At 38.3% G+C, this 19,929-nt stretch overlaps 1 protein-coding gene across 1 annotated transcript; it reads left to right on the top strand.

Moving 5' to 3' along the window:
* The first annotated feature begins 10,736 nt into the window (after nt 1-10,736).
* On the top strand, nt 10,737-18,919 carry LOC146477651 (uncharacterized). Its single transcript, XM_085113020.1, has 3 exons — nt 10,737-11,030; nt 13,720-13,771; nt 17,568-18,919. The coding sequence occupies exons 1-3, from the start codon at nt 10,893-10,895 to the stop codon at nt 17,948-17,950; spliced, it is 573 nt and encodes a 190-aa protein (XP_084969146.1). The 5' UTR covers nt 10,737-10,892; the 3' UTR covers nt 17,951-18,919.
* The last annotated feature ends 1,010 nt before the right edge of the window (nt 18,920-19,929 follow it).

Below are 19,929 nucleotides of genomic sequence, written 5' to 3'. Positions count from 1 at the left end.
TTTTTAACAAAAGAAGATCTGGCGAGATGGCCACCTTGCAGATCCAACAATTTGAAGCTCGCCCAAACTGGGCCCATTGCAGTGCCACCTTAAAGGAGTCATTGACTGCCTTGGAACGGCGTCTATGTGAGAGGCAATTACAAAAAAATAGATATCTCTAGTATAAACTGATATAGAGAGCGTACTCCGAAATGGATTACAAATGGATATCTACACACATGTAAATCTTTCCCAAACGCGCCTTACATTCCAGAAGATATACCTTTCGGCTTAGTTTCACCGGGTTTTGCGTTTTATGTAGCTTTGTATATTACTTTTATCGTTATAACTCTTGTGGAACTGTAGGCTTTGCTTGTCAATATTTCCGGAGCTTTAATGATACTGAGTACCAAGGAAGCCTGTTTGTTTTAAATCTGCTGATAGCTACTAGTATAAGTCATTGTCAAGAAAACGTGTTAGAATGAATTATCGACCGAAGCCAGTCATATTTGTTTTCCAGTTCGGTTCGGTTTACACATGAAGAGTCGTGTAGGTTGCTTCCTTACTATAATGATAACATTAAGGTCTGCATTAAATCTTCAGGCTCGATCTCATAGAAATCACTGGGAAAAGGCAGCGCAAAGTCCCCATAATTCTGACACCGGAAACGAAGTCTGCCATAGAACTTCTGATTGCAAAAAGGCCTGATACAATTCCACAGGCTAACAAGTTCTACGCAACTAAAAATTCCTTGGGCCATTTACGCGGCTGGGACTGCGTCTCAGCAAGCATAAAAGAAGTTGAGGGGTCCCTGAAATCACCCAAGTCTATCACAAGTACGAAGCTACGGAAATATATTGCGACAGTTTCGAAGACGGCGGCGTTTACTGAGGTGGACGTAGATTGGTTGGCGCGCCACCTTGGACACGACATAAGGGTGCACAGGGAATTTTATCGTCTGCACGAGTCCACCGCAGAGTTGGCCAAAGTCAGCAAACTGCTGTTGGCAGTGGACGCTGGTGAAATAAAACAGATGGCGGGGAAAAGCCTGATGGAAATAAATGTAGAAGGTATAATATGATAGTACAAATATTATTGAAACTACCAAAATTAGAGCTGAATAGTGTCAGGACAGTTCGCAAGTGTGCATATATACCCGAGTGTGTACGAGGAGGTATAAGAGAAAAGAGCATGTGAACTAAGCCAAGGTTGAGCACAGCAACCATGCGCGCACCATTTTTGACAGGTCTGTGGTCACTTTATATCATGGACCTCTCCCTGTCATTGTTATTGTTGGGATTCTACTGATACTTTGACAACTGAGCTAACCAAGCTGTAGCAGTAGAAACATCAAGTTGTTGTCAAAGTTTACTCAAGGTTCAGTTTCAAGAAACCCTAATAAAAGACTGTAGTCACACGGTGAAAATGGTAAATTTGTTTTAAACTAGCTAGTTGAAGAACAAAACCATGCAACTGTGTAGGCTTTAGATTAGTCACGGTCTGTCTTAAACAAAATTTAATTATGGAGCTCCTAACAAAGTACTGTATTTATTTTCTAACTGGCAGATATTCCGGACATACCTGACAATGGTACTTTTGGAAATGAAGGTGGGTACTTTTTCATCAACAACAGTCTCTTACTTTGCACAACATCATGTTGTGTTTTCCTTTCTTTTAGACTCCAGATCCTCGGACGACGACGAGCTGAGTGGAGATCAACGTAAGAGTCTCCCTTAATTTATATTAATCAAACGATTTGAAAATTTCGTTAATTTATAGTGTTTTTTGTGTCTGGAGACGCTGTACGTATCGTATTACTGTATTCTTCGTCATAGACTATACAGTCACTCGTACACAGGTTGTTGAAGTCTTTAGACAAGGCTGACAATTACTATGTACTGGATCAACTCAGAACTGGATTGAGATCACCAGCCAAAAACTTGATAAACTTGATAATAAAAGACAACTAACCTTTTCACCATTAAGACCTACACTTCGCCTTCGGCAAATAATTGTTAAATATTACCAATGGGCATTAACCACTTTTCTTTTGTATATGATTATATATAACCAATGTATTTGTATCTTACCGTAGACATTTTATTTAACATGGCGGACAAGTCGGTTTCTTCATCGCCGGTATGCTTTAACATTTTTCGGCAATTTGAGCATACACCTAAACTGGGCGGATAAATGAGTATCAATACTTTTAGTACAAGAGACTAATGAATGATTTCGCTTGAGCTTTTCTTGCCATGACCACAGGGTCCATTGGCAAGAGTTTTAAAAGGACAATACGCCTCCATGATTTACACTACACTACTTGTAAACAAAGTTTTTCTCACCATTAATTAACGATCACGTGAATGCCCATAAACATTAGAAACGGAATATATATTATGTTATGTAATATTTTGTACATGAAAGATGATAAAATCGTATTTTTGTATTTTGACAAACTTCTATTGGAAATAATTACGGCGAGAACCGTAGAAAAGAATATCCAAATAAGTCGTTGTCTATTTCAATCAGTCACTTAGTCTGATTCGCCTTGCTATAAACATTCTTATAAACAAGCAGTCTCGTGCTATTTTGCTCGGCCAACCTCCTTAAGAATATTGTAATTCTTCGTGCTAACTTATATCAAGAGATTTTAATAGATACTCGAAGACGAATTTTATGACAGTGGGAAACCGGAAGTGATGAACCTTTAATACATTTTGTCTCGCAATTATCATGGCTCAAATACAAATTACAATACAATAAAAATAAAGCTAACCTAAATTGAAAAAATTGTTACAATCTTCTGACCAGTTGTTCTAAAACTGGAGTAAGAAACTCCAAATGGGAAAGATTTCGCCTTGGGAGTTCTAAGCAAAAAATTATGCTCGTATTAAATCGATGCTAATTATGCAAAAATGATTGCGAGAAAAATTGCAGTTTTTATCCAACTGTGAGTGTCAACAGCGCCATAAAAACTCATTTACCATGGGATTTCTTTTGATAAACTTCAAGCCCTATGTCTTAGCATAAACCACAGTAAAATTCAAGTCAATCTGTTCTATCAGCCCGGGTGGAACTTTCGATTGTTTATACGGTACTTTTTGACTCATGAAAACCACGTCTTTTTGAAACATCTACCAGAAATTTAGAGTTTATTGTAAAAGCCTGTACATCTCCCTGAGATACAAAGAGATATCATACTTGATATCAGAAAGATTAAATACAGCTTATTCGATTTTCTAGAGATCGACAAACTTGCATAATTTTAAGCTATCAAATTAGCATATTTACCCTCTCTTGCAAAAATGTCAATTTCTCCCCAACGAAAAGTTTTTTTTCAAAACAAACTGCACAGGGGTTCTTCTAACATGATAGGGTATCAAACTTGAAAGTATGAGCGAAATCGATTTTTTGACTGTTGCCGGCCAATGTCTGGTTTTTACTAACATCTGCTCTTAATATCTGTTTAAACTTAACATATCACAAATGTTCTTTAATTTATTATTTTATCATTTTATACATGTAGATACCATTGTGGATGATTGCACACCCCTGAGGAAAAGAACGAAACGTTAATATTACTTTATGATACGTCATCAGTGTAGAATTTCTCTCATCATATACTGTACACACACCCTGAGAAAGCTGCGTAGGAAAACAGTCATTGTCGCAGAAATAGATATTTTAGTTTTCATATGATCCCAACGATCGCAGGACACATTAATTTTTTCCTCGGTTGTTGCGGTTACATAGAGACCAGGCTTAATATGGATAGAAAGGAAAACAAAGCTCGAAAACCACTCTGACTAAAACAATGCAATCTCTTTACTAGAGTACGGTGGTTTTCCAATACCATGATGTCATAGGCCGAGTCCAGTCTGTCCCAGTCTGAATTGCGCATTAACGGCGTGTCCGTATTGAGTTAGCCTCCCAATGGGAGACTAGAATTTAGCGGGTCAAAAATACGCATTTTATGCATTTTAAGCAAAATATCAAAAGAAATGAAAGAGAATATTGACACCAAGAAACTAAACGTCTATAACGTACAAATATCCATTATCCAGTGGCTAAGTCTATTAAAATACGAAAACTTAAGTCGCTCATTTATACATTTTTAAATGTAAAACGGTGCTCGAACTCATTGGCAAAATGGTCAGTGATGGCGGTGCAGCCCAATTGCTCAGCTTTTTTTTCTCCAACTAAAATAGAGAAATGTAACAGTAAAGCAAACAAATTATAAATGAAATTTAACATAGAAAGAAAAAGAGAATTGAACCTGATTAACTGTTTCAAAGCAATTTGCATTGAAGGCGTATAGAATTTGATTGACGCTGACAAGAACCGCGCGTATTTAGGACTAGTTAGTTGTGATATGTTTAGTTATTGCTGCGGACATCTACAGGCTGTCAATGAAAGGTTTCATTACTTTTACAAAAATTAATTGACAAAGAGCGTCCGTATGAGCGAGGACATTTTCCTATGAGAATTTGTTGATTGGGAAAAAAAGTGTTCGCTGTCCATATTGAGCGGGTTGAGTTTTTTTTTATTTTGTTGAGGACCGTTCGCAGTAGTAGAATTCCGAAAGTATCCCCCCCCCCCCTAAAGTAACGGCTCCCCGAAAATAACGTTGTTTTCTTTTTACCTTCCTATTGAATAATTTTTTATGAAAACGTTTCCGAGGTGTCCCATTTTTAGCCACCTATTTTAGTTCAAGTTGGTTTGAAGGAAACAAAAAAAAACTGTTAATATATTTTTTCAGGCCGATTTTATCCACCGACTCAAAATGTAACAATAATAACAATGAAACTATAAGAATATTGACAATACATTTCACGAGAGTAACCCCCCCCCCCCCCCCCATGAAAGTAGCCGTCCTTTGAAAATGACCATTCAACAACAACAAAATACTGTGTTGTATTTGATGTAAAGTTTTAAGTAGTACTTTTGACTGTATAAATAAATGTTCTCTATTTGGATAGACGTACAGTGAAATTAAACTGTTTAACGGAACATAAGAAAAATGACTGCGAAAAATAACTCATTTTTCTTATTTATAGTGAAAATCACCAGTGATATCGGGTCATCGATCGTGCTTACCGTTCACATCAGTTACACTGGCCAATTGTGTCGTGTCAAAATGTTTGGACTCTAGTATCGTCACCTGATCGTAGCTACGTGTTCGACATGTACAATTGTTTCAATTTGAATGAACTTTAATACAATGAGCGATTTAAGTTAATTTAAGGTCACTGGAGAGCGAAAAATGTTTCTCCTGCCGGCCTTACCACAACTGAACTGCTGTCAGGGTTGTGGTATAATATGAATATTACTTTCGCTATTCTAATTACGAACATTTGGAGCCTTTTTTTTTTGGTTCATTTTGCTTTGTTCTTGTGAGTAGTATAACCGAAATGACCATGTACTCGTCCTCTTTTTGTGAGACGACTGCTGAATTAAAGGCTTTTTAACCATCCGAAAGTAAGGCCTACCCGAAAGTAGCGCCTTCCCGGAATTCTACGGTAATATTTAGAGGACACCAAAAAAGCGGTTTCCAGCGGTTTTGATAGCGGACAGAAATTAATACTTGCGAATTGATAATTTCAACGCAACAGACTTAAGTGAGTTTATACTATATGCATTTCAGGTTCTCAAGATGAACGGGGAAACAGCACGCTGGCAGGCAAACACGCGTCCGGAAGTAACACAAGTACGTTGTATAAACATCTCCACTAAACTCCCAACCTCCTTTACGAAACTATACGTTACTGAAATCTAGCACAAATTTGTCCACAGAGGGGTAGTCTGCGAATGCAGCCGACATCCGTTGTGCGAGGCTTCACCTACATCTACATCTACGTCTACATATGTTTGGTCGGTAAAAAAATCGCTAAATCATCACACCAACCGTGAAATAATGCAAAACAATTATCTAGAAATTAAATAAATAAAATATAACTACTGCTTGAAGAGAGCTGACAATTAAGATTTAAAAGACTCTAATAAACTCCATGGGCAATGACTTTAGGGAGGCAGTTCCAGTCAGCTATAGTTCTTGGCTTGCAGCAATCCAAGATGGACGTCGGCTGTATTTCCATGCTTAAAGCCATGTATCATTTTACAACAACAACAACTATTATTTACAGTTCCACGTAAACAATTAAACAAAATATTTCGAGTAACAAAAGCAAGTTCATTGATAATATGGTAACAGTAACTAGCCCCTTCCCCCGCTCCCTCCCCCCACCAGCTCCTGGAGCATGGCACATAGGACATTAGCTTCTGCAAGGTGACCAGCTAGCAGTCATCATCTTTGGTTCTTTAATGCTTGGTTGATGACGTTGTTAGGTGACTTCTGCAAAGTGTGAACAATCCGAAACCCATTTCTTTCTCCATGTCTGTAGATTGGTCACTTCCCACAGATCGTCTTTATTTAGCCATTTGATATTTATGATCCTTTTGAGTCAGAAATTCAAGACATCAAATATACATCTTAACTTTTATTGTAGGTTACATAGTGCATCCTGCTAAACGAAATCCGTGATACAGCAAAAGCAATTCTAAAACGACTTAAATTTAGAGACAGTACAAATGAAGACCGATGGTCTTTGTGAAGAAATTACGCTAATCTCATCCGGCTCTCGTAATATTTTGATGTTCTTCAGGTCGTGCAGGCGATAGTTCAGTTGGGCCAACAGCTCCGGGAAGTGCCACCGTACCTCGATCTATCAAAAGTAAGTTGATCAGTAAAGATACCATTTTCGCCTACGCGCGATGGCAAAATTTGGGCGACCAATGAGTTCAATGGTGACTGCAATAGTTAATTTCATTTCAATTTGGGATATTCCCATAAAGTCGTTTAGAAAAGTACCTCAATGCACGCTATGAAGAGAACTTATTTCGTTAAAAAACTTTTCTTCGGATATATTTAATCCTGACCCAAACAAAGAAAAACAGGGAATCAGCAGGGTATAGAAGGTCCATTACAATTACCACTACTTACCCAGGATTATTTGGGTAAAAATGGCGCCCTACCTCAAGATCGTCATTGAACCACATTTTAACGCGAAATCGTTAGTCTTTAAACCTTTACCTAAGAGGGCGACAAAGCCAATAACCTCGTGGTTCTTTACTTCTTCTCAAATAATATTTTGTTTGTCATCAGTTAATTTATATTCCCCTTTTCGCGCTTGAGCAGTGAGGAAATAAAGGCGGTCTTCACCAATCTGGGGCGCTACATAAGCTCCGCCGTGAACGGTACCGGGCAAAGCCGCCTGCGAAGCTTGCTTGAGAAAAAGCCAAGGGGCCCTTAGACGCCGAAAATGGGATGCGGTTAAATTTTTTATAAAAAATGAAATAACAAGAAGACTGAAACCGCCAGGTCCGCAAGTGAACTGTAGTTGAACTCTATTGTAAGAAATTGGTCTGGGTCATGACCTTACCAGAAAGTAAGGGGGTGGTCTACCTTTGAAGGCAAAGAAGCAATAACGAGACTTGGCCATGGCCTTCGGCCTCTGGAGATAGTTAAATTGACACTCTAGTTACAGGTGGGAACGGCATTCAAGTTGAGACAGAGAATAAAAGTTTTAACGTCATTTGCTCACGACCTCCGCAAACCCCTGAATTTGGTCACTATACGTTTTTGTTTGGCCGAGGACAGCGAAGAAATATACCACAATTTAAAACGCACGTGCAGGGCCTTTGTTTTTCTAATTAAATCCTATTGTTTGTCACGTTGCCGTCGCCGTCGCCGTAGTAGCTTCTTAAATTAGAAACTTTAAGATGTACGACGGCAACGTCAGCGGCAATGTCAGACAATGTTAGGTTCCATTCTTCAATGTTACACAACAAATGCCACAAGAAATCATGCACATCATGTTTGAAGGAGCAATACCATATGTCATTGGTCATCTGCTCAAATATTTTATACTCACTGAGAAGGCATTTGCTCTTGCTCAAATGAACAGGCGCTTACGTGAGTTCAACTATGGCTATACACAAATGGCTGACAAACTGCAAAAAATTTCTGAGGACATGTTAAGAGCTGACTGGGGTGACGAGGGATTATCGACCATTATCAGCATTTGGACAACATGCTGCCAAAAACTGGTTGTTTTTACGTATCCTGACATTCATTATTGGAGACTGGATTGCGTTCGCATTCTCCCTGTTCGGGAATTTTCACTCACAAGACTGGACTGTATTTTCGTTGCTTTATTCCCAACAGTTCTCAATCTATTTACACTCTTCGTTCGTGCGACAACAAGCCAACGCTCTCCGATTACACTCTTTGTTCGATCTTAAGTACTCTAAGTATAACACGTCTTTGGTTCTAGAATTACAGCCATTCAATCTCCTGTCGGAGCTTACTTAAGAGCTCTTATCTGGAAAAGAATGTCCATTCATTCACGATGAGAATCAAAAGCAATTAAATTTCTCTTAGGTATACATGTAAATTCATCTGCGCTCTATTTTCGTATTTCCTGTCACAAAATAGATAAAAATATATCTGTGTATAAGTTGCGCTACTTAGCGCGATAATGTTTTCCGACACTCCCCTTCGGAATAACAAAAGGTTTTGATCACCTCGAATCAAAAGCAATTAAACGTCTCTTAGGTATACATGTCAATTCATCTGCGCTCTATTTTCGCATTTCCTGTCACAAAACAAATAAAAATATATCTGTGTATAAGTTGCGTTACTTAGCGCGATAATGTTTTCCGACACTCCCCTCCGGAATAACAGAAGGTTTTGATCATCTCGAGACCATCGTCTCTTATTGCGTGCTTGAGGATTGCGAGCTGATACTCGGGACTTTCCCTTTCTAACCGAGAAATGACGAAATAATTGTTGTACTTCTCTTTCCACAACTTCCAATTCTCAGCAATTTATCCTGTAGTCCTCAGATCTAAATGCTGGGGCGGCAAGATCTGGTGAAACATTGTCGATTGCTACGTGTGAGGCTGAGCCGTTGCACCGAGGCTTGAACCGGAATTTCCTTCATCTCCTGGCATCGTAGACGGTTTACGTTGTTGATGACGAACGCAGAGTTAAACACACGCTGCCACCATGTTATAACAGCACAGGAAAACGTTGTAGAAACTCGAAAGAAGAGCCTTTAATTCTATAGATCTGGACTACGATACTACATCCTACAACTAGTCTTAAAGGCTCCTCTTTTAAGTTTTTAAAACGTTTTCCTGTGCTGTTATAAGACCATATGCGTTAGAAATACTCTACTGGAGTTTTACTGCAGCTTGTTGGCCTTTGGATGTGAACACGTTTTCCTTGCTGCAATTTTCAGCCCATTTTTTGGTCTCCATGTATTACCGTAATTTTTTACTTTAGATTTATAGTGAGATTTCCGTTAAGATTAAATATGGTTTATTGCAACAACTGTCTAATATTGTGATTTCGTCGTGTTAACAGGGTCTCACTCCTATTAATAATATTCCTGCAGCCAAGTATGTGAAGTTCCTGTCAGAAATCACTTTTTATACCATGCGAAAGTGGGCATTTATAACCGAATTTTGTATTTTGGAAAAACCCATTTTAGTTTGAACCGCGTTTGTGTTGATCCTTGGGCTAACGGCACCGTGGGTATTTGTTTTTGTATTTGCATTTGTGATTTTTTTTTTTAAGTATTAAGAGGTAAATTATGGTGGAAACACGAGAAAGGTTTACTTGCGAATATCGAAACAACCCTAGCTTTAGTGTGTAACACTTGAGGGATGAATTGAACTGTGTTAACAATGTCAACACCACTTAAAAAGGAAAACGACATAACCTCCCATGCGCAGCCTATATATTAAAATTTTCATACTTTAATGGTTTACAACACAACAAAGGACAAAAAAAAGTGTATTAAGGAAACCCTAAACAGAAATTACAGAAATTGTCAAGTGGTCGCCTACGGGAGGTTAAAAACAATTGAAAATTTTAAACAGTCATCTCTAAAAGTGGTCGCTTACGAGAGGTGTTTGCCTACAAGAGGTTCCATCTATAGCGATTTGATTACCTAGAATAATTAAATAAAATCATAAGCTGACATAACAAACATCTAAATTATCACATAAATTGTAGATACTGTTGATATAGTTAAGATTAACCTAGACTAAAATTTAAAATCAATGCTGATAAAACAATAGCTCGTGGCTTCAGTAATCGGCAGCAGCATCTTTCTTGAGATCTTCTTCAGACCTTTCCTTAAATCATTAAGAGTGTCAATGTTTCTTAAACACAATGGAAAATGAAAAGTTTCCTTTATATTAAACACAAAACCGCACTATAGGTGGTTTGCATTGCCGCCATGTTGGTGGACAAAACAAAAGAAAATTTACTCACATAGTTTGCATAAAAATGGAAGTTAACTCCCAGAGGAGAAAACATTTTATGTTTCCTGTCCACCAGCATGGCCGCCATGACGTTACATGTCAAAATGTTTAATAAACGATTTCTTTTTTTTAATCTTCAATACAAAACAATGCAGTTAGTACAAACACGATCCCTGTTACTGTGACTTGGCATAATGTATCCTGCCCTTAACAGTTGAGCCATGACTTCGCTGGCAGATTTGATTAACAAAAAGAAGTAAAACAAGGAACGTGATAATTGCCATGATTGAGACAGACAGTTGACCAGCAGCAAACATCTTGGAAAACAAAATGCTTGTTAACACATTTTGTTCAAAGGGTTTGTTTTCTTCATCGTCTGGAAATTCTTTAATTCATTTGCACTGTAACACACAATGGTTCGGTTATGTGTCTCGCGGACCATAATATTCATCGTGATCGCCATCATTTGGTCTTCAGATTGTTTTACTCTTCAAAACAGCCTACTCAAAAACCATGTGTTTAAGACGTTTGTGTCCATTGACTGGCTTCAGTGTGTTGAAGAGTGCCAAAAACACGACATGTGCATCTCCTACAACTACTTTCCTGCTAAAGAAATCTGTGAGCTGAACAACTTTGGCGTTGACGACCGGTGCGAGACGGATGATAGTCTTATCACAGCCAGTGGATGGATTTACCATGTTCTGGAAACATCACAGGTAAATATGATCATACATGCAATCACGGCTTTTTTTGCACGAGTACTCTAAATTGTTATGCCTTGAAGTCATCGCAGATCTCTTTGCGGTAACTGAAGTTAATCTGACACTATCATATCACAATTTGTGCTATTTAATTTGATTTTTGTTTTTCTACTAGTATTTTTCGTATATTGGCTATACACACTAACAGGCTACCAATAGTATGAATTGCGATAGTTTCAACAACTCCTAGAAAGAATTTCAGCAAAAAATGCCCGGAATTTTCTCCTAAAATGTTTTATACTACTTAATTTTCCAGTAGCCCAGGACGTCTCTTTCATTTTGAGAGTAAACTATTGAAGTCAAGGGACAAAAAGAATACGAGATACGGAACAAAATTGTTTCGTTTTTCGTGCAAGCTAAGGTTAACCTTGGATTGCTTTTCATGTCATTAAAAAAATGGATCAAAACGTTCTTAAATTTTGTCTAATAGCTGTGGTAGTAAGATAACACCAAATTTCAGAAAATAAGAACTGCCTAAAAAAATTCATGGCTTACAGTAATGCTAAAACTAATCTTTTCTAATAAAGTCTTGCTTTCACTGATTTAAATTTTCTGTTTACGTAGTTAAATGAAAAGAGTTCTTTTTGTCACGCATTAAGTGCCACCTGACCTGATTCTGAGATGTTCAATTTGCACCTAACAGAAAATTTGTGATAAAAACGTTTTAACAGTAAAGAGGGTGACAAGCTGCTTTCATATTTATTATCGTTATTTTTTTTTTTCGGGGGCTGGGAGGGAGGGGGCTGTTTGTTTCTAGAAATATTCCCTTTTTGGTTTTTCTCCCGTGTGTCAGAGTTTGCAGCAAAACTCATTTCCCTTGGCTGCTGTTCACAGTAACGTAGTAGGAAGGGATGCTTTCTTGTATTAGCTATTCAGGTGTATGAACCCCCAATGGTCGTGCCTCTTATAAGCAAACTTACAAGTTAATGTGATATTGTGAGACTCGACAAAGTCTTGCTTCTATAATTTTATTTTCTTTTCGCTATCTTAGTCCAATTGCAATAAAGGTTTGCTCGAAGGTAATTGTTTGGTTTACTTAGTTCACTGAAATGTTGAAGGAGTTTGTGATTTGTTTTATTTTGTTTGCATACACAAAATACCATCTGTTATGATACTGGAGTTCAATTTGCACCTGCGGGAAAAATGTGTGAAAAGCATTTTCACAGTAAAGACGGTGACAAGCATTTTCTTTAACAAGTGTTTTACTACAGTCACTCGGTGACTCTCTCAAAATGATTTTTTTAGTAAACACCTTTCGATTATAACGAATGCATGGAAGAGGCCCATTACAGACGCCGCACTTTGCATGAGCCGCATCGAATTCGAATTGATACTGACCCAAATTTATCAATCCCGGCTGAACTGATTCAGACACCGAACTTAATTCAACCAAACTTAATTCACAAAAACATAGTATAACTGAAGAATCTTGAGGATTTGAGTCAATTTATGCATTTTATTGGGCTCATGTGAAGTACGGTGTCTAAATCAAAGCCGGTCCACAGCCGTTATTCTCGGCTGAGCCGATCCAAATTGGATCGGCCGTTCTTAATTGATTCAGACACTGTACTTCATATGAACTTGGATTTGATTCGACTCGTGTGAAGGACGCCGTCTGAACCGGGCCTAGGAAGAGATTCTGAATACGATTTTAGGTCTCGAGGGGTTACTTGATGGTTTGCTGTGTTGAACTTCCTCACGGCAAATTACGCTCTATTGTACGGTTGTTCGAAGAGCGGATAACTCTATTGATTGGATAAAATGTACTCCAACCAATACATTTTACCTGCTAGATAGCGACTTATGCGCTGGTTAGAGTTATCAGCTATTTGGTCATCTTGGGCCTCACGTTTTTATCGTTTATGAATAAGGTTTTGTTGTTGATTGTGTTAATTTGAAAGTACTTGTTTGGTGGGCAACCTAAATTGTCAGTCAACAGCAATCGTAGGAGCACAGTTTTTGGCGTTATTCTTGCATGGGAGTTTGGACTGAAAATCCTCAGCATTAAATGAACAAAATTCCTTGAGCGAAGTTGATTCAACATTAGACATTAGCTGGTTTTGTCTTCTGGACTTTCTTGTGCTTTCCGCCGTGTTAACAATTTTACGCCCCTTTACTTTGAATGTGTAAGGTGGCACAAAAAGGGTATCCCGAGCGAGTTCCAGAAAAAAAATTGGCTCAATTCCTAGCACAGTATTCAATTTTTATAACATTTAGCTTAATCTTGTTCTCAAATATCTGGTTTATCCTATGACAATCTGACAACGTCTGGGTTTGTCAGAATCAAAAAGCGTTTTCCTAAAGAGGCTTTCACAGGGGAAACCAAACTTCAGAACAACAATTTGGAAACAGGTTGGGAACTAATATTCTATATCCCGTCACTAAACTCGCATTTTACGCGTAAAGTGAATGTTAATCAAACTCGTGGCGTTTACTTTAAGTTTTAGCACAAGAGTGACGGTTATGGACTCAGTCAATTACTTACAATGTTTGGATGTGTACCATATTATATCTCTGGTTTCCTACTTTTCTTTTGGTTTTTGCTTAGGCGAGTGTGCCCACTTTCGAGTGCCATCTGAAGGCGTCGAAACAGTAGGTGTATTGGTGTAACTTTTGGTTATTTTGTAAATCTTTCTGATTACAGGATATGAAGTGGAAAACAGGATATCCGGCCGAATTATCAAAACCCAAAGACCGTGAGTATCTAATTACTGTTATTTTTACAGGGAGAGCCACCCTATTGTAAACAATTTTTACTTGTTTTTGCTTGTAAAGAATGAAATAGTAATATCATAGGATCTGCATTCTTCATACATTCCGGTAAACAGCTCTAAAGGTTAGGGTGCCGCAACAGAAAACGTACGCTGGTCGTATGATTTCACGTAAATATGATATGGAAAGTTGGTTCTTTTTAAACAATTTCAGGTTGGCTGTAGATGATGTATTTTAATTATAATCCTTAATGTTATATGAAGGACTTAATTCTAAAGAGGATCAAGATCGAGAAGAACTCTGTAAATGTTGAGGAGGATTTTGAATTGAATGCGTGAACGGACAGGAAGCCAGTGCGGTTTCCGTCATGGTTTATCAAGGAAAACCTGACAAGTTTTGTCGCACACACCAAGAATATAAATCATGTCAAAGAAAAACTTACTCGTGTGCAACGCGTAGTTAGCGAATAAATTATGCAACGATAAGAGAAAGAAAATGGCGACACTGATCATTTAATTTATGTACTTCGTTAACTTAGTTTGTCACCCTGTTTAGCAAGTTTCCGCCAGCATGAATTATCGAGAGATTGACAAATTTTGACGCACACACGAGAATAGAGGAGAGTCTTATTAGCATATATGAAATAGTAGGCTACAAAGAAATGGACACCGTAAAATACAAGAGCTCGGAGTAGGCGTCGTTCTTGCAAGTGGAGTTAAGTGCTTGTCTGACGGACTTAATTAGGGTCTCAACAGCTCCGTTCTGGTGACTCGCATGTGGTGTGAATATCAGGGTGAATATCAGTACTCTCGAAGAAATAGGCTTTTAACTGCTATAAATTTTTACAAAGAAAGTATGGCTTGGAAGCAAGAACTGTCACACAGCCATACATTCTTTGTAAAATCTTGACACTCTTAAAGGCCGTTCACATGACAGGCAAAAAAAAAAAGGTACGAAACCGTTAAAAAGTGGTACGGTACTCATGATATTTGTAAAGATATACCCGAGCTCTTTTGGGTCTATATCCGACTTTACAATCAATCAAATATATTCGCTCGCGCGCGATTGGTCTAAACGCCTCACGTGATCAAATATACCCCAGCTAAAACTGGGGAATATCCGACGATATTCCCCAATTTCAAAAACTGCAAGGCGCGTCTTGTTTACAATTAAAATTAATGTCAAGATGGGGGGACGGTTTGCTTTTGTGACAGAAGGAGAGATAAACCTGCTGGCCGATAAAGCAGTATCAGAAAACAACATACGCTCAAAACTTTTTTTGACGGTAAACTGTTCTTAAACGAAATGCTCAAATACTCAAGCTCGTTGCTACATGTTGCGAAAAATATCTGAAGGATAATAACCACAATAGCCTCCATTTGGCATTAAAAATATGCCCAGATATTTGTCCTTGGACATTATCTGCTCCTCGAAGCTCACAGTTTTCCTCGAGCTTCGCTCTCGGAAAACTGTTCGCTTCTCGGAACAGATAATGTCCACCGACAAATATCTGAGCATATTTTCGCGCCAAATGAAGGCTATTGTTTATATGGACCCAAAACATCACGAGCAAGTCTTTCAAAAATTGTGGGTACCGTACCACTTTTTAGCGGGTCCGTACCCTTTTTTGTTTGGTGTGGCCCTTTAATGTTCGTTTCTCAAGAACTATTTAAAATCAAGATCAAATTTTCAGCGAGTACTAAGTTTGCCGAGCATTTTCAAATTGTAGAGTGCACATATTTCTAGCTAGTTTTGTTGTTTATGCTAATGCATAGCTATTAGGCCGAACATTTGACAATTTAGAGTAGGTTAAAGGCTCATGTGACCCAACTCGTGAATGCAGAACTGAATAGTGTTAACCGTAAAGCGGTACTTGCGTCAAACTACGCTACAAGGATGCGTGTACGCCGTGCAGGAATAAAGTGTTACCTTAAAAGGTAATAACATTGTTTGCATTGCGTTTGGTTGGCCCAGGAGTCGAAATTTATATTATATTTAACAAGAAAGCCATAATGGCTTAATAAGCGCCCTCATTTATTGCACATTTATGCCGCATTCGGCGCCGTTTAGATTTTTTAAGTCGTTCCTCTCAGCGAGATTGAGCGTCTTGAATAGTTTGGGGGCCATGGTCCCTAAACTTTTGGAACATTTCTTAAGTTGTGTATTTTGGAAGTTATTTTAAATTTTGAAAATTGTTTGGAACCTTTGGAGTGCTTAGCTTTCAAATGCAATTTTTTTCCCTCGGTCCCAAGGTAGGCTTGAACCTAGTCCCCCCCCGCAATCTACGTATTTGCACAGTACCACTGCGCAAACATGCACGACTTAACTCACAGAAATTAATTTTTTGTATTTATAAGTTGTTTAGGTTGTTTATCTATCTGGAACACGTGACGCAACGATTTTAACAGCCAAATGACTTCGGACCGTCAAAGAAGAATACGCGAATGAGCATGGATCACCCTCAGACGTTTCTCCACCGTATTTTCTCCTTCATTTTTCGCGAAATCCCCATTGACTTGGACAGCAATCTTTGAACACGGCGCTTTTCTCACGAAAATAAAAACGTAAGAAGACTATACATTGGCGGAGTGTTCTTAATATAGGCTGTTCTTTTATTTTTGAACTCCAAAAAATGCATATTTAATTGAACAAGGAGAGAAACTTAAGCGAGCCGTGAGAGTACGCCGTATTGCTGAAAGTTTACAGCCTATCGAGTGACCGATGGAACGAACGAGCGAGTGACTTTTGCCCACATTTCCAATACTCGTTCATTGCGCATGCGCGCATTAACGATTTAAAAATGAATAAAACGGATGGTTATCAAGGTCTGATCAAGAGGGATTTGCTGAAGCAAAGGCATATAAAAAACCAGGAAAGATTTATTGCTCGACGTTTCGGGGTCATCGTGACTCCATTATCAAGAGACTAGCTAAAAAGCATGCAAATAAGGAAAGGTACAAGATAAGCATAAATTAGAATAAACGGCCAGAACAAACGCTGTACATTCGCATGCGTAAACTAACACTGAACGTGCAAACGGATTCCATCCGCGCTAAGGTGTTTGTTTAGGCCGTTTATTCTAATTAATGCTTATCTTGTACCTTTCGTTATTTGCATGCTTTTTAACTAGTCTCTTGATAATGGAGTCACGATGACGTCGAGCAATAAATCTTTCCTGGTTATCAATGTCGGTCTCGTTTTATTCATTTCCAATAAAACTCGTCACAAAAAACTTGCTCGTGTGCAACCACAGGTCACCCAAGGGTAATATAAGAGTTTGTATGGCGTTGAAATTAAATCGAAAACTAGACAACAATATTCCCACAAAAATTGTTACGTCTGAAATAGCTTACCCAGTGTGTTTTCCTGTGTTTTCAAGGCTTCTCAGTGCTTCCAAACGCCGTTTTGAGCGGTTTATCTCTCAGCGACTGGTCCACGTGCATCACTGTATTATATTAATGAAACTGAGGTTGGATACTTGACGTCGAATGTGAATGAAATTTGACCCGTCATTTGAGGAGAGCACTTCGAAAACCTGGCTAAAATTTGCTAGCTTTTTCAGACTTTATTATAGTTTTCGTGGGTTTTTTGTGGGAATATTGTTGTCTAGTTTTTGATTTAATTTTAACGCCATAGAAACTCTTATATTACGCTTTGGTGACCTGTGGTGCAACGAGGACTTGATAAGAGAAGATAAGAAGAAGAAAATGGTTACTCTAATTAATTTTTTTAAAAGTAAAATTTAAAGCACTTTATTTATTTAGCTTGTCATTTTGTTAGACGTGACGGCATATTTCACGGGGGACGACTACATGGAGATGTTTGCTGATGGTAAAAGTCTCGGAACAGACAGCGTTTGGAACGTGGCCAGTACCTACCTCATCCAGGTGACACCCGAGTTATATCAGTGTTTGGAACGAACGATGGCGGCATGTACGGAATACTCGGCTCCTTTAGCAACGGACTGGCAACTAATGGAAGCTGGAAATGTAGTAGTAAGCAATATCCCGGATGGAATTCCCCGGAGTTTGATGACGACTGTTGGCCTCATGCTGTGGTGCTTGGAGAAAATGATGATCGCCGTTGGGGTAATATTCATGGCATTGCACAGACAGCAAAATGGATATGGGCTGGTGGTCATACCGAAGCTTATTGTAGACTGAGCCTCCAGTAAATACGTGCTTCACAAAGGATAACTTTCTTGTACACGAGATATTGATTTTTTTTTCTTAAATTGTAAGCTACAGGCTAAGTTGATGAAATCAGGCTATAAAACTACCTAACGTGGCATCTATACCGGTAAATGATAGATGATTTATTTACACATATATTATAAATAATACTAATATACTAGTAAATATGAAAGATAGTCTATAAGAGCTTAGACGATCTAATCAAGCTAATTTAAAACAGGGGTACAAAACGAACTTGTTAGTAAAGAAGATAGAGAAACGTTAGGGCCAAACATTGAGGTTACTGGTTAGAGCATTGCACTGGCCGGTGTTACAGGTTCGACTTTCGTAAGGAACTCTAAGGTAATGTTTTCCTTGTTGGCACTGGAACAATAGGGCTTTCATTAAGTGCTGAGTCCTGTTTTTTGCGTTTACGCCATGATCAAATAAACATCAGTTATACTTGAGTGTTCCTGTAGAATGGCTGTCTATTTTAGCTGTCAGCAAGTTTCAACAATACTCGAAAGCTCGCCTTGAGATATCTAATATTCACCTGATATCACCGGATATTCCGAAACTATTAAAGATAATTTTAAGATAAAACTGCACGAATTTTTACTTACGGTTCTGTTACTCGAGGATGCCTGTGTTGACACGGCTACTCTGATTTCCAAACTATTACAATATGCATAATTTACGCATACTTCTTTTCTCAAAGCTGCTGGCTCCAGTTGTTCAAAGGCCGGATATCTTTATCCCGTGGATAAGTCACTATCCGACAGTTTCAATCTGTGCAAAGATTTCAGTATTTCCTCTTGTACAAGCGAATATGCACACTCTAACCACAGTTAAGTTTGGAAGGGTACGAAAACCTTGGACAACGTTTAACATGAAGTATATTTTAGAGCCTGAATAGTGGCTTATTCAGCGGATAAAGTTATCCGGCCTTTGAACAACTGGGGCCTGACATATTGATTTATTAAAACTGGATCATTGTGTAATGCAATTCCACGGATTTGATTGGCTTAGCGGCCTTGGTGTATGAGCCATTATACCATGCCCGAGAAGTAGCGACCATTAAATTTTCTTCTGGTTTTTCTTGCAAAGCGAAGTCAGCAAGATCTAGCAATATTTCTTGATTATTTTTGCCGAGTGATAAAACCATTATTCCACTCGCGCTTGTTGGATATGAGATGATTATAGCCAACTCGGCGCTACGCGCCTCTTTGGCTATCTATCATATCCAATGCGCGCTCTTGGAGTAATTGTTAGATATATGTATTCATTTTATAAAATGTAATAACTTTCGATCTCTTTTATTGTACTACTTCATTTTTTCTAGTGTGTTGTCTCTTCAGTATATTGAATATTTCTTTTTCTGTTTCACTGCCCGCCTCGATTAGCTCTCGCTACTTGTGGTAAAGTGTAATTTACTAAAACATTGGTTAAACGTAAAAATAAAGGTTGAGACCAAGAGATATAACACTATAGTGGGATATTTTCAGTTAATTATTTCAGCCATACGGGAACAAAACCAAGAAGGCGGACAATGACACATTTATTTCTTAAAGCTCTGAATTCTCGGCCTCTTTGACATTCCGTTAGAAAGAAAGAACGCGTTTCCGTTAACCAATGAAAGGCGCCCTTCTTAAGCTGAAACAGGAGTATTAAGTAACTTAAAACTCTTTTTGGTACTGTAAGGAAATTTGCCGTCTACAGCTTGGGAGATGGCCATTCCATTAAGCGACTCATGTAGTAGGTAATTACCAAAGTATAAACACCTGAGGTTTTATTCTTGTGAAAAATTGTACGAGTAAATTAAGTGAAGGAAGTTCCTTTCCAAACTCGAAGATTTGGTTGATGATCAAAATGGCCGCCATAAATTTTTTTTTAAAGTGTGACCTGTATCGACTATTCAACTGCCAAATACATACACCAGATTTGGTTAAAGGCGTAAAAATCCCGCAAAA

Source organism: Pavona decussata, unplaced genomic scaffold (assembly GCF_977016875.1).
Source record: "Pavona decussata unplaced genomic scaffold, jaPavDecu1.1 SCAFFOLD_69, whole genome shotgun sequence".
NCBI classification, from domain to species: domain Eukaryota; kingdom Metazoa; phylum Cnidaria; class Anthozoa; order Scleractinia; family Agariciidae; genus Pavona; species Pavona decussata.
This window is presented reverse-complemented; position numbering and strand designations above follow the sequence as displayed.

What these genes read in the sequence shown, in the direction of transcription:
- LOC146477651 (XM_085113020.1), top strand. Translation starts at nt 10,893, where the DNA reads ATGTGCATCTCCTACAACTACTTTCCTGCTAAAGAAATCTGTGAGCTG. An exon ending in ATGTTCTGGAAACATCACAG is followed by an intron (nt 11,031 to 13,719) that starts GTAAATATGATC and finishes TTCTGATTACAG; the next exon opens with GATATGAAGTGGAAAACAGG. An exon ending in ATTATCAAAACCCAAAGACC is followed by an intron (nt 13,772 to 17,567) that starts GTGAGTATCTAA and finishes TCATTTTGTTAG; the next exon opens with ACGTGACGGCATATTTCACG.